Source organism: Tamandua tetradactyla, chromosome 1 (assembly GCF_023851605.1).
Source record: "Tamandua tetradactyla isolate mTamTet1 chromosome 1, mTamTet1.pri, whole genome shotgun sequence".
Taxonomy (NCBI): Eukaryota; Metazoa; Chordata; class Mammalia; order Pilosa; family Myrmecophagidae; genus Tamandua; species Tamandua tetradactyla.
The window spans coordinates 92785977-92800823 of NC_135327.1; the positions used below are offsets into that span (position 1 = coordinate 92785977).

General features: G+C 38.3%; 1 protein-coding gene across 12 annotated transcripts in view; it reads left to right on the plus strand.

The window, feature by feature from the left end:
* The window catches only part of NOD1 (nucleotide binding oligomerization domain containing 1), a 173773-nt gene that overhangs the window by 106594 nt on the left and 52332 nt on the right, over nt 1–14847 (plus strand). For all 12 annotated transcript variants that reach the window (XR_013159432.1, XR_013159430.1, XR_013159431.1 and 9 more), the window contains one exon: nt 8323–8406. Coding sequence is in view for 9 of the 12 variants with exons in the window: in XM_077120646.1 (XP_076976761.1) it covers nt 8323–8406 (84 nt within the window). In the remaining 3 variants the exon portion in view is untranslated. The remainder of the gene's footprint in view (nt 1–8322; nt 8407–14847) is intronic.

Here is a 14847-nt window from a genome sequence, read left to right on the forward strand (position 1 = left end):
ATCCGTTTACTCTTGCTGCTTTCAGAATTCTCTCTTTGATCCCAGGCAACTGACATTCTGATATGTATGTATCTCAGAGTAAGCTAAGCCTGTTAGAATTTATTCTGTTTGGAGTACAGTGTACTTCTTGGACATCTGTATTTATGTCTAAACAGAGTTGGGAATCCGGGGGCCAGTCTCGGATCAGCGGCTTAGTAAGGTATGCATGTCTTAGTTCCTCCTCCAGAGAAACTACCAGGTGATCAGAAACAGTGCAGAAAAGCTCCCGGGGCCACGGCAGTGACCAGACACACAGTGTACCCCAGTTTGGACTGGCTGGACCGGCTGTAAGACTCCACGGCAGTGAGCTCCCTGAGCGGCGCGTGCTTCCCCAAGCCGCGGTGGCTGGCGGCCGGTGCCCCTCCCTCCCTCCTTCCCGGACCGGCTGAGAGACTCGGAGAGGCAAGTTTCCCAAGCCGCGGCGGCCAGCACCCCTCTCTCGCGGGCGGCTTCCTGGATCAGCTACGAGTCTCGGATCAGCGGGGTTCCCCAGCTGCGGCGGCGGGTGACTGGCGCCCCTACCCCACAGGCGGCCTCCCAGTCCGGCGGCGATTCTCGGATCAGCGGGATCCCCAAGCCGCGGTGGCCGGCGCCCCTCCCCCACAGGTGGCTTCCTGGTCTGGCGGCGAGTCTCAGATCAGCGAGTTCCCCAAGCTGCAGCGGCCGGCGCCCCTCCCCACAGGTGGCTGCCTGGAGGGAGAGGAGGGAGTTTCCGACAGTGGCAGGGACTGGGTCCAACCAAACACCAAGAGTGGCATTAATAAAGGAGCCACAACATCTTTTGCTGGTGGGACCTGCAGACAGACTAGCGCCACATACTGGGCAGGATAAAAAAAAAAGAGCCCAGAGACTTCACTGGAAAATCTTTCAACCTGCTGGGTCTCAACTCAGGGAAATCTGATTAAATGTCCAGACGCCAGCAAAAAATAACAAATCACACCAGGAAAATTGAAGAAATGGCCCAGTCAAAGGAACAAACCAATAGTTCAAATGAGATACAGGAGCTGAGACAACTAATTCTGAATATACGAACAGAAATGGAAAATCTCTTCAAAAACCAAATCAATAAATTGAGGGAGGACATGAAGAAGGCAAGGGATGAACAAAAAGAAGAAATGGAAAGTCTGAAAAACAACTCACAGAACTTATGGGAATGAAAGATACAGTAGAAGAGATGAAAAAAACAATGGAAACCTATAATTGTAGATTTCAAGGAACAGAGGTTGGAATTAGTGAACTAGGGGATGTAACATCTGAAATCCAAAAAGAAACAGAAACTATAGGGAAAAGAATGGAAAAATTTGAGCAGGGACTCAGGGAATTGAACGATAATATGAAGCACACAAATATACATGTTGTGGGTGTCCCAGAAGGAGAAGAGAAGGGAAAAGAAGGAGAAAAACTAATGGAAGAAATTATCACTGAAAATTTCCCAACTCTTATGAAAGACCTAAAATTACAGATCCAAGAAGTGCAGCGCACCCCAAAGAGAACAGATCCAAATAGGCGTTCTCCAAGACACTTACTAGTTAGAATGTCAGAGGTCAAAGAGAAAGAGAGGATCTTGAAAGCAGCAAGAGAAAAACAATCCATCACATACAAGGGAAACCCAATAAGACTATGTGTAGATTTCTCAGCAGAAACCATGGAAGCTAGAAGACAGTGGGATGATATATTTAAATTACTAAAAGAGAAAAAATGCCAACCAAGACTCCTATATCCAGCAAAATTGTCCTTCAAAAATGAGGGAGAAATTAAAACATTTTCAGACAAAAAGTCACTGAGAGAATTTGTGACCAAGAAACCAGCTCTGCAAGAAATACTAAAGGGAGCACTAGAGTCAGATATGAAAAGACAGAAGAGAGAGGTGTGGAGAAGAGTGTAGAAAGAAGGAAAATCAGATATGATATATATAATACAAAAGGCAAAATGTTAGAGGAAAGTATTACCCAAACAGTAATAACACTAAATGGTAATGGACTGAATTCCCCAATCAAAAGACATAGACTGGCAGAATGGATTGAAAAACAGGATCCTTCTATATGCTGTCTACAGGAAACACATCTTAGACCCAAAGATAAACATAGGTTGAAAGGGAAAGGTTGGGAAAAGATATTTCATGCAAATAACAACCAGAAAAGAGCAGGAGTAGCTATACTAATATCCAACAAATTAGACTTCAAATGTAAAACAGTTAAAAGAGACAAAGAAGGATACTATCTACTAATAAAAGGAACAATTAAATAAGAAAACATAACAATCATAAATATTTACGCACCGAATCAGAATGCCCCAAAATACATGAAGAATACACTACAAATACTGAAAAGGGAAATAGACACATCTACCATAATAGTTGGAGACTTCAATTCACCACTCTCATTAATGGACAGAACATCTAGACAGAGGATCAATAAAGAAACAAAGAATTTGAATATTACAATAAATGAGCTAGACTTAACAGGCATTTATAGGACATTACACCCCACAACAGCAGGATACACCTTTTTCTCAAGTGCTCATGGATCATTCTCAAAGATAGACCATATGCTGGGTTACAAAGCAACTCTCAACAAATTTAAAAAGATTGAAATCATACACAACACTTTCTCAGATCATAAAGGAATGAAGTTGGAAATCAATAATAGGCAGAGTGCCAGAAAATTCACAAATACGTGGAGGCTCAACAACACACTCATAAACAACCAGTGGGTCAAGGAAGAAATTACAAGAGAAATTAGTAAATATCTCAAGGCGAATGAAAATGAAACACAACATATCAAAACCTATGGGACGCAGCAAAGGCAGTGCTAAGAGGGAAATTTATTGCCCTAAATGCCTATATCAAAAAAGAAGAAAAGGCAAAAATTCGGGAATTTACTGTCCACTTGGAGGAACTGGAGATAGAACAGCAAACTAACCCCAAAGCAAGCAAAAGGAAAGAAATAACAAAGATTAGAGCAAAAATAAATGAAATTGAGAACATGAAAACAATAGAGAAAATCAATAAGACCAGAAGTTGGTTCTATGAGAAAATCAACAAGATTGATGGGCCCTTAGCAAGATTGACAAAAAGAAGAAGAGAGAGGACACAAATAAATAGGATCAGAAATGGAAGAGGAGAAATAACCACTGACCTCACAGAAATAAAGGAGGTAATAACAGGATACTATGAACAACTTTATGCTAATAAATACAACAATGTAGATGAAATGGACAAGTTCCTAGAAAGGCATGAACAACCAACTTTGACTCAAGAAGAAATAGATGACCTCAACAAACCAATCACAAGTAAAGAAATTGAATCAGTCATTCAAAAGCTTCCTGAAAAGAAAAGTCCAGGACCAGACGGCTTCACATGTGAATTCTATCAAACATTCAAGAAAGAATTAGTACCAACTCTCCTCAAACTCTTCAAAAAAATCGAAGTGGAGGGAAAACTACCTAATTCATTCTATGAAGCCAACATCACCCTCATACCAAAACCAGGCAAAGATATTACAAAAAAAGAAAACTACAGACCAATCTCTCTAATGAATATAGATGAAAAAATCCTCAACAAAATTCTAGCAAATCGTATCCAACAACACATTAAAAGAATTATACATCATGACCAAGTAGGATTCATCCCAGGTATGCAAGGATGGTTCAACATAAGAAAATCAATTAATGTAATACACCATATCAACAAATCAAAGAAGAAAAATCATATAATCATCTCAATTGATGCAGAGAAGGCATTTGACAAGATTCAACAACATTTCCTGTTGAAAACACTTCAAAGGATAGGAATACAAGGGAACCTCCTTAAAATGATAGAGGGAATATATAAAAAACCCACAGCTAATATCATCCTCAATGGGGAAAAATTGAAAACTTTCCCCCTAAATCAGGAACAAGACAAGGATGTCCATTATCACCACTGTTATTCAACATCGTGTTGGAGGTTATGGCCAGAACAATTAGACAAGAAAAAGAAATACAAGGCATCAAAATTGGAAAGGAAGAAGTAAAACTATCACTGTTTGCAGATGATATGATACTATACATCGAAAACCCTGAAAAATCCACAGCAAAACTACTAGAGCTAATAAATGAGTACAGCAAAGTAGCAGGTTACAAGATCAACATTCAAAAATCTGTAGCATTTCTATACACTAGCAATGAACAAGCTAAGGGGGAAATCAAGAAACGAATTTCATTTACAACTGCAACTAAAAGAATAAAATTCTTACGAATAAATTTAACTAAAGAGACAAAAGACCTATACAAAGAAAACTACAAAAAACTGTTAAAAGAAATCACAGAAGACCTAAATAGATGGAAGGGCATACCGTGTTCATGGATGGGAAGACTAAATATAGTTAAGATGTCAATTCTACCTAAATTGATTTACAGATTCAACGCAATACCAATCAAAATCCCAACAACTTATTTTTCAGAATTAGAAAAACCAATAAGCAAATTTATCTGGAAGGGCAGGGTGCCCCGAATTGCTAAAAGTATCTTGAGGAAAAAAAACGAACCTGGAGGTCTCACGCTGCTGGACTTTAAGGCATATTATGAAGCCACAGTGGTCAAAACAGCATGGTACTGGCATAAAGATAGATATATCGACCAATGGAATCGAATAGAGTGCTCACATATAGACCCTCTCATCTATGGACATTTGATCTTTGATAAGGCAGTCAAGCCAACTCACCTAGGACAGAACAGTCTCTTCAATAAATGGTGCCTAGAGAACTGGATATCCATATGCAAAAGAATGAAAGAGGATCTGTATCTCACACCTTATACAAAAGTTAACTCAAAATGGATCAAAGACCTAAAGATTAGGTCTAAGACCATAAAACAGTTAGAGGAAAATGTAGGGAGATATCTTATGAATCTTACAATTGGAGGCGGTTTTATGGACCTTAAACCTAAAGCAAGAGCACTGAAGAAAGAAAGAAAGAAATGGGAGCTCCTCAAAATTAAACACTTTTGTGCATCAAAGAACTTCATCAAGAAAGCAGAAAGACAGCCTACACAATGGGAAACAATATTTGGAAACGACTTATCAAATAAAGGTCTAGTATCCAGAATTTATGAAGCGATTGTTCAACTCAACAACAAAAAGACAGCCAACCCAATTACAAAATGGGAAAAAGACTTGAACAGACACCTACCAGAAGAGGAAATACAAATGGCCAAAAGGCACATGAAGAGATGCTCAATGCCCCTGACCATTAGAGAAATGCAAATCAAAACCAAAATGAGATATCATCTCACACCCACCAGAATGGCCATTATCAACAAAACAGAAAATGACAAGTGCTGGAGAGGATGCGGAGAAAGAGCCACACTTATCCACTGTTGGTGGGAATGTCAAATGGTGCAACCACTGTGGAAGGCAGTTTGGCGGTTCCTCAAAAAGCTGAATATAGAATTGCCATACGACCCAGCAATACCATTGCTAGGTATCTACTCAGAGGACTTAAGGGCAAAGACACAAACGGACATTTGCACACCAATGTTTATAGCAGCATTATTTACAGTTGCAAAGAGATGGAAACAGCCAAAATGTCCATCAACAGACGAGTGGCTAAACAAACTGTGGTATATACATACGATGGAATATTATGCAGCTTTAAGACAGAATAAACTTATGAAGCATGTAATAACATGGATGGACCTAGAGAACATTATGCTGAGTGAGACTAGCCAAAAACTAAAGGACAAATATTGTATGGTTCCACTGATGTGAACCGATATTAGAGAATAAACTTGGAATATGTCATTGGTAACAGAGACCATCAAGAGATAGAAATAGGGTAAGATAATGGGTAATTGGAGCTGAAGGCATACAGACTGTGCAACAAGACTGGATACAAAAACTCAGAAATGGACAGCACAATACTACCTAATTGTAATGTAATTAAGTTAAAACACTGAATGAAGCTGCATCTGAGGTATAGTTTTTTTAAATTTTCTTTTCTTTTCTTTTCTTTTATTTTTTTCTATTATTGTTTTATTTCTTTTTCTGTTGTCTTTCTATTTCTTTTTCTAAATCGAAGCAAATGTACTAAGAAATGATGAATATGCATCTATGTGATGATATTAAAATTACTGATTGTATATGTAGAATGGAATGATTTCTAAATGTTGTGTTAATTTTTTTTAATTAATAAAAAAATGCATGAAAAAAGAGTTGGGAAATTTTGAGCCATTATTTCCACAAATATTCTTTCTGCCCTCTTTTCCTTCTTTTGTTCTTCTGGGAGACCCATGATGTGTATGTTTGTGTGCCTCATGCTCTCATTCAAATTGCTGAGAACCTGCTCAATTTTTTTGTATTCTTTTTTCTATCTGTTCTACTGACTTATTTCAGTTGTCCTGTCTTCTTCTAGTTTGCTGATTTTTTTTTCTTCTGCTTTTCCAAACCTATTGCATGCCTCGAGTGCATTTTTAATCTCCGCTATTGTGCTTTTCATCCCCATAATGTTACCTTTCCTTTAATACTTTCAAATTCTTCATGCTCACACATTGTTGTCGTAATATCCTTTATTTCTTCATGCATATTTTCCATCATCTTGAATTGCTTATGAGAGTTGTTCAAACAGCTTTGATTAGTTCCAGTTTCTGAATCTCCTCTGAAGTTTTGTTCCCATGACTGAGCTGTATTTTTCTGTTTCTTATTGTAGCTTATAAAATTTTTGCTGATATTTAGGCACTGGATTATCTCGATGAATCCTGATTGTCCGTCTCTCCCTTTTGTCTAAGGTTTACTGTTGTCTTTGTGTTAAGGCTTTTCTTTTTGATGCCATGTTCTACCTTATTGTAGACAGAATATCCAGTGTTTAATTGTTCACATTTTTTCAGTTCTTCATCTGATTCTTGCTTTGGAAATGCGGTGCAGTTTTTAAGATTGTACTTTTTGTGTGATGGTTTCACAGGAGAGAGTGGTCCCATGCCTATCCTGCTCCCAACAAGGTTAAGTGGTGAGAGTGACACCAACCGTGAAGGTAGTGACTAGAAACACAGTGAGTTTGAGTCTAGAACTCTGTGCCCACTTCTAGGTTCTACTTGTACTCTTTTTGCAGAATGTACAGGTTGCATTTGTGGTCATGTTCACTGGAAGATCACTTCTGCCACTGAGCACAGGTGTCTCAGCCTTTGGGAGGTGTAGATGGAAGCACTGGGTCCTAGCTGCAGCACAGTCAACACAGTTGACCTGTGCTCTTCTACTGAACACTTTGGCAGAGACCATGAGAACCATCTCATATGCCTTGTCCCTTTAAACCCTCACATACCTCATGGTAGAGGTATGCTTATAATTATTTCCATTTTACAGATAAGGCAACTGAGGTGCAGATACGCTTAAATTTCTACAAACTGGGGGTGTGGACTTCTAACCACTATGCCATACTAGCCTCTCTAAGCAGTAGACTCCTTCATGTTTAATTATTTCTGTAACCTCACACATCTTCCTGGTAGGTCTGTCTTCTTGGATTAGAGCTCAGTCTGTTTCTAAGAGTAAGGTATAGCAGTAGCTATGATAAATCATAAACATATCACTACTTCTTACTGCACTTCCTAGCTGGGGTAGGTTAGAAGCATAGCTGCCTAGGGTAGCATTTCAGAAACTGCCAGCTAAATCTGAAGGCACTGTTTCATTTGGGTTGTGGCTACCCAACATAATGGCACACTCTGGGCTTCTGATAAATTAGAAACCAAATACTTTTCCCCTGGGCCCCATGAGTGGTAGCATTTGAGAACTGTTTTTTTCCTCCCTCCTACTGGAGAGAACCCTGTACCATCTGAGAAGCCTTTGTGTCCCCCAAAGGTCGAGATCAATCAGCTGGTAGCTACTTAAATGTAAAAACACATTTCCCCAGTCGCCTAGGAAGGAGGTCAGACTACCTGTTCCCCTGATGTGTTTGTTAGAATTTGTAGTTCAGAATGGTTGTCTCCTGTTTTGATTGGCCATTCCTACAAATAAAAACGTCAAGTACACCACACATACCCATATAACACATATGCTCATGTATTATACTATACTATATACATATGAATGAATATAGATTATGTTCACTATAAAAATGTATTAAAATGCTAAGGTTAAAGAATTTCATTTATTCTACTAGATTTGATCTAGACAATTTAGCTAAACTAAAAGTCATGTGAATTCAGTTCTTCCCTGATCATGTCTCTTATCCCATTAGAACCTTACAGCTCCCTAATGGAAGAGGGCAGAAAGAATCTGGTATTACATATTTGACACAAGACATGTTATTGTTTCAGGCTTATCCAGAACCAGATTACAGTCAAGGGAATAGCCCAGCTGGCAGATGCATTACAGAAGAACACTGGCATAATGGAAATTTGGTAAGACCTATCTACCACTTGTTATAACAACAATAACAAAAATGATTATCTACTCAACACTACTTCTTATGTGCCAGGCACCCTGTAAAGCAATTTCGGCTTATTCCTCATCTTTACAACAACCCTGCAAGGTAGTGATATTATCTCAATTTCAGAGACATAAGAACTGAAGCCCAGAAATAACTTGGTGAAAATAACTTGCCTAGGATTACAAATAGAAGAAAAGCTTGATTTCTGCCTAGACGGCCAAGCCCAGTCTCTGTTCTCTTCTCCTCTGCTATCCTCTCCTCATGGACCTTTATGTGGTTGGGTGGGGAAAGTATCCTATGAATGGAATTTCTAATGAAAGTGAAGAATTCTGGGCAACTTAGAAGACTAAAGGCTGGTTGTGCTGACTGGGAGTTTGGAGCTCCCTCTTCTACTTTCCTAGGTCTCCCAGGATTCAGGAGATACTTCCAGTCCAGTTTTGAGCTGACTTATGCTTTTTTCTTTACTTCCTGGTTTGAAAGCTTTTAGAACTTGCTTATGTTTATGGTAAAAAAACACTTTGTTTGCTTTAATATCACATTGAGCCTCATTCTACTTCATTGTTTTCCACAAGACACATATATTCTCATTGTCAGCCCCCTTAAAATTTAATTGCCTGGGTGATGCAGGACTGGGTGAGCACTGGGGGATGGGCTTGTCAAATGCAAGGTGTTTTTTTCAAAACTAACAATAGTTACACCTCTTGTCTATTTCATGCCAGGCACCATTCTGAGAATACAGCAGGTAACATGACAGAAGGGGCTCCACCTGCTTAAAATTACAGGTTTAAGTGAGTTGAGAGCAGAGAGTTTTTGCATGGACCTGCGTACCCAAACAGACTGATAAGTGTGCTTGAAATTTGTTCTTTACCCTTGGGCCTGAGATAGCTTTTCAGGGTGTGAGCTTAGGCCCACATGGAGGACCTGGCAGGGGGTAGAGCCAGGTTTCAGTGAAAGGACAAAGACAGCAGTTCATGTTTCCAGTAGGGTTCAGAGATTTCTAAAATTCCTTACTGAACTCAAATCCTCAGCTCAGGGGGTAGTTACTTATTAGCTACTTTCTTCAACTGGGGAGAATTTCAGAGCCCAAAATGCACACACACATGCACACACATACACACCTACCTCTCGCTGGCTTCAGCAACTAGAGCAATGTTTTTAAAACTTTGTTTTGAAACTGATTAATTGGTCATAACACCAGTTTAGTGGCGTGCAACCAGCATTATTTAAAAAATGAAACAGAAAAGAGAATATCAGAATACACAGTAAATAGTGTGAAGTATTATTCTGTTCATCTTTGATTCTGGATGTATGGGTAATGGTAAATGTAAAATGTAATGTGTATTTATTGTGTGTCACAGTTAAAAAAAATTTTTTTTAAACACTCCAATCACAAAGAACAGAGACCAAATTAAATAAGACTGATGGAAGACACTGTGGCATAAATGTCTGCTAAGCTGAGCACACTCCTCAACCTAGAAGACATTTCAGAGCTAACAGATTGTGGTGTTTTGGAGCTATGTACCCAGATCTGAAACACAATTCATTTCTGTGGGTGTAAATGCTTGTAAACAGCACTTTTTGATGAGATTACTTCGGTTAAAGTGTGGCCTAGCTGAATCAGAATGAGTCTTAAGTCCTATTATTGAAGGCCTTGTAGGGAAGCTCACAGAGAGAAAGCCAGAGGGAACAACCAGAAGCTGAAAATCAGTGGAACTGGGAAGAGAAAGAAGTCAGCAAAGGCTGCCTTGTGCATTGCCATGTGACAGAGAAGCCAAGGCCCAAAGATCGCAGGCATCCAGCTGCAGACCACCACAGTCTTCTGGAAGAAAACATCATCCTGATGATACCTTGACTTGGAGTTCTCCTAGCCTTAAAATCATAAGCCAAAAAATTCCCACTGTTTAAGCCAACCCACTGGATGACATTTGCTTTAGCAATGGAGAAACTAAAACATGGATCTAGTCTGTATTAATCTCTAGCTACTTTTATACATATAATCCCTTCCCTGGTTTTGCCTCATTTCCTGATGAGTCTATTGTTTGAGTTAAACAGGCAGAGAGGAGGAAGAAGGCAGGCCAACCCTAGAACAATTTGTAGATGACGGCCTCCACTTTTCTCAGAAGCTTCTTAGTACAGCTGTAAAGATGTGAAGCTTCTTTAATTCTGTCAAGCTTTAAAATATCCATCTACTGACACTCATGAACCACTGTTCCTACATAAGGAACTAGGTGCCTTTAGCTTTAAGTCGTGTTATAAAGAACTTGAAAAGTGTATTGAGGATGGGAAGAAATCTGCCCCAGATTGTGAGAGAAGGCAAGATAGAGGGTTTGAGTGCTAGCCTTGAGAGCATCTTCAGTTCAGTTCCTGGCTTGTCCTGTAAGCTCCTCAGAGTGTGTTCCCCTATGTTTGAATTCAGATTAGGTTCTGCGAAGGTCCTGGCACATTGGCATTGTCCAGGTGCTGCCATGCCAGACAGAGGGCTATGGTCAAGCTGGCAGGGGAGCTGGGATTCAGGAAGCAGCTCTGCTCATAGATATCACGAACAGATAAATGGATTCCTTGGGTTCCTTATCTGTACTCACATTTGCTTCTATCTTATATCTAAAAAGAATTTGAAACTTTAAGTCCCTTGGTGAGCTCTGCTTTGAAAGACAGAAATTAGAAGAGTTCAGTGCCCTGAAGGCTGTAAGTTATATATATTTAAACTCCATTATAAAAGATTTTCCATGAGGTTGTCTTCTTCTCAGACTATCAATCACCTCCTTGAGGGTAGGGTATGGCCCCACAGACTAGTTCTCTGTTTTCATTCATTTGCTGGAAACCTAAGTTGTTTGAATGTGCTAGGCACTGTGGTAGTACCAGGACTGCAGAGGTGAACAAAATGGACCTGCACTCATAGGTTTATAGGAGACTTCCACCCTCCATGGTAACTGCAGTCTCCCACCATAAAACAAATTGACAGGAAATGATGTGCTTCCAAAGGAATAAAGTAAAAATCCAGAAATCATCAAAGAAGGAAGAACAGACTTTGAACTTACTGTATAAAGACTTTTAAGAAAATATTCAGCATGCTCAAGGAGATAAAGGAAAACATGGAGATAGAACTAAAGGATATGAGGAAAATAATGAACATTATGGGAATGCAAAGAAATAATGGCAAAAATTTTCCAAATTTAACAAAGACATGAACATGCACACTCAAGAAGTCCAATGAGAACCTCAAACAGGAAAAACTTAAAAAGAACCATGACCAGACATACACTAATCAAACTATCCAATGCCAAGGACAAGCTGCAATAGGAAAACCAATGAGTTATGTACAGGAGAATCCCAATAAAATTAAATAAATGTTGATTTCTCATCAGAAACCATGGAGGTAAGAAGGCAGTGGTATTAAATATTTAAAGTGCTGAAAGAAAATAATTGCCAACCAAGAGTTTTATATTCAACAAAACTTTCTTTTAGAAATGAGGGGGAGATTAAGACATTCCCATATAAGCAAAAGCTGAAGAAATTCATTACCAATAAGACCTACTCTACAGGCATTGTTAAGAGAATTCTTCAGGACAAGGGGGAATAAAGAAATAAATACATCTAGTAAAGGTAACAATTTAAGTAATTATAAATGTCGATATTATGTATTGGATTTTTAAATTTTTTTATCTTATTTTTTACAGGTGCAAAAATGCAACATAAGTTGCATAAGTAATGATAAATCTATGGTTTTGGACATACACTATATAAAGATACAATTTGCAATAAGTAAAAAGAAAGGTGAGGTTTAGGAACACTGTATGCGTATGTTATTGTTAAGTTGGTATAAAATCAAGTATGACTGTTTTAGATTTAGGGTGTTAAATTTTAACCCCATGGTAACCACAAAGAAAATATCTGAAAAACATTCAGAAAGAAATTAAAAGGATGTAAAGAACTATGTACACAGAAAACTATAAAATATTGCTAAAAGAAATCAAAGAAGACCTGAATAAATGGAAGGACAACCCAGGTTCATGGACAAGAAGATTAATATGAAGATTAATTCTAACCAAAGCAATTTACAAATTGGACACAATCTCAATAAAATGTTCACCAGCCTTCTTAGCAGAAATGGAAAAGCCAATCAAATTTATAATGAGCATGTGCTGGTTTGAAAGTATTATATACCGCAGAAAAGCCACATTTTAATCCTGATCCAATCTTGTGAGGACAGCTGTTCCTTTTAATCCTGATTCAATCTTGGGAGGGCAGCTATTCCTTTTAATCCTGATTCAGTGCTGTAGATTGGAAACTTCTGATTAGGTTATCTCTACAGAGATGTGACCCACCCAACTGTGGGTGTGAACTTTGATTAGATGGAGATGTGACGCCACCCATTCCAGGTGGGTCTTGATTAGCTTACTGAAATCCTTTAAAAGAAGAAACATTTTGGAATCAGAAATGATAGAAACGACAGCAGCCTCAGAGCTGACAGAAACTACAAAGCAGAGCTGACACAGATGCGGACATATGAGACACAGATATTTAGAGATGCTAGGAGCCCAGCAGACATCATCATTAATGCCATCCCCAGAGAAGCCAAGTGATGAACCACCAAATGGACAAGAGACTGAAAGCAATGAAGCCCAGGAGCAAGGAACCAGCAGATGCCAGCCATGTGACTACCCAGCTGACAGTGGTGTTCCTGATCCATTGGCCTTTCTTGAGTGACTGTAACCCCTTGTTTGGTACCTTGATTTAGACACTTTCACCTCCTTAGAACTGTAAACTTGTAACTTAAATTCTCTGTTTTAAAAGCTGTTCCAGTTATTGTATATTGCTTTCTGGCAGCTTACAAACTAACACAAAGGGGTAAGGAACCCCAAATAGCCAATGCTATCCTGAAAAAAACAAAACTGGGAGACTCGCACTTCCTGACCTTAAAAATTATTTCAAAGCCACAGTAATCAAAGCAGCATGGTAACAGCACAAGGCCAGATATATAGACCAGTGGACTCTGGGTTGAGAGTCCAGAAATCTGTCCTGATATTTATGCCCACCCATTTGACAGAGGTGCCACATCCACTCAGTTGGGAGGAATACTCTCTTCAAAAAATTATACTGAGAAAACTGGATATCCATATGCAAAAGAATGTAAGTGGACCATTACTTCAAAGATACACAAAAATCAACTCAAAATGGGTCAAAGACTTAAATATAAGAACCAGAACTGTGAAACTTGTACAGGAAAACATAAGCATCTTAGGACCTTGTGTAAGGCCATAATTTTATAGACTTTACACCAAAAGCACAAATGACAAAAATAGGTAAACAGGACTTCATCAAAATAAAAATTTAAAAAACTGAAAATATAAAAAAATAAAAATAAAAAAAACTTTTGGGTATCAAAATACTTCATCATAAAAGTAAAAAGATAAACTACAGAATGGAAGAAAATATTTGCAAACTACATATCTTTGAGAGTTTAATATCTAGAATATATAAAGAAATCCTACAATTCAATGACCAAAAAAAATCCAATTAAAAAATGGGTGAGACTTGGATCTCCAAAGATATAAGCTGGCAAAAAGAAAAACCAATAATAACAACATGTGAAAAGATGCTCAACACCATTAGCCATTAGGGAAATGCAAATTAATGACATACCATTTCACATCAGCTAGGATGGCAACTAAAAAACAAATGGAAAATTACAAGTATTGAAGAGGATTTGGAAGAATAATGGTGCAGTCACTGTGAAAAATTTGTGATTCCTCAGAAAGTTAAGTATACAATTATCATATATACAGGAATCCCATTTCTACCAAAAGAATTGAAAGCAGGGACTCAGATACTTGCACACAGATGTTCACAGAGGCATTATTCATAATTGCCAAAAGATGGAAGCAACCCAAATATATATCAGTAGATAAATGGATAAATTAAATGTGGCATATACGTACCATAGAGCAGTAAAAAGTAATGAAGTTCTGATACATGTGACAACATAGATGAATCTTAAAGATTTCAAGTAGAAATAAGTCAGACATGAAAGGACAAACTATTCCATGAGCTCACTGATATGAAATAATAAGAATGAGCAAACTCATAAGAATCATAAACTAGAATATAGTTTACCAGGATCCATGGGGGTTGGGAATGGGTAGTTAATGCTTGATAAGCTATGGATTATAGTTAATTAGTATAATTATAAAAATGTCCTTTCATGACTTTAACAAATATACCATACTAATATAAGGTGTTAGTAGGGTGGTATATGGGAACTGTTATTTTTGCAAAAGAAAAAGCAAGATTTTTTGGTAAACCCTCAATTTCTGGGGTCCAGACAGTTATGGGAAAAGGGGGTAACAGGATTCTAAGGAGGTAGGTAGAGACTAGACCATAAAAGATCTGTGGAACAAATTAAGTATTTTGG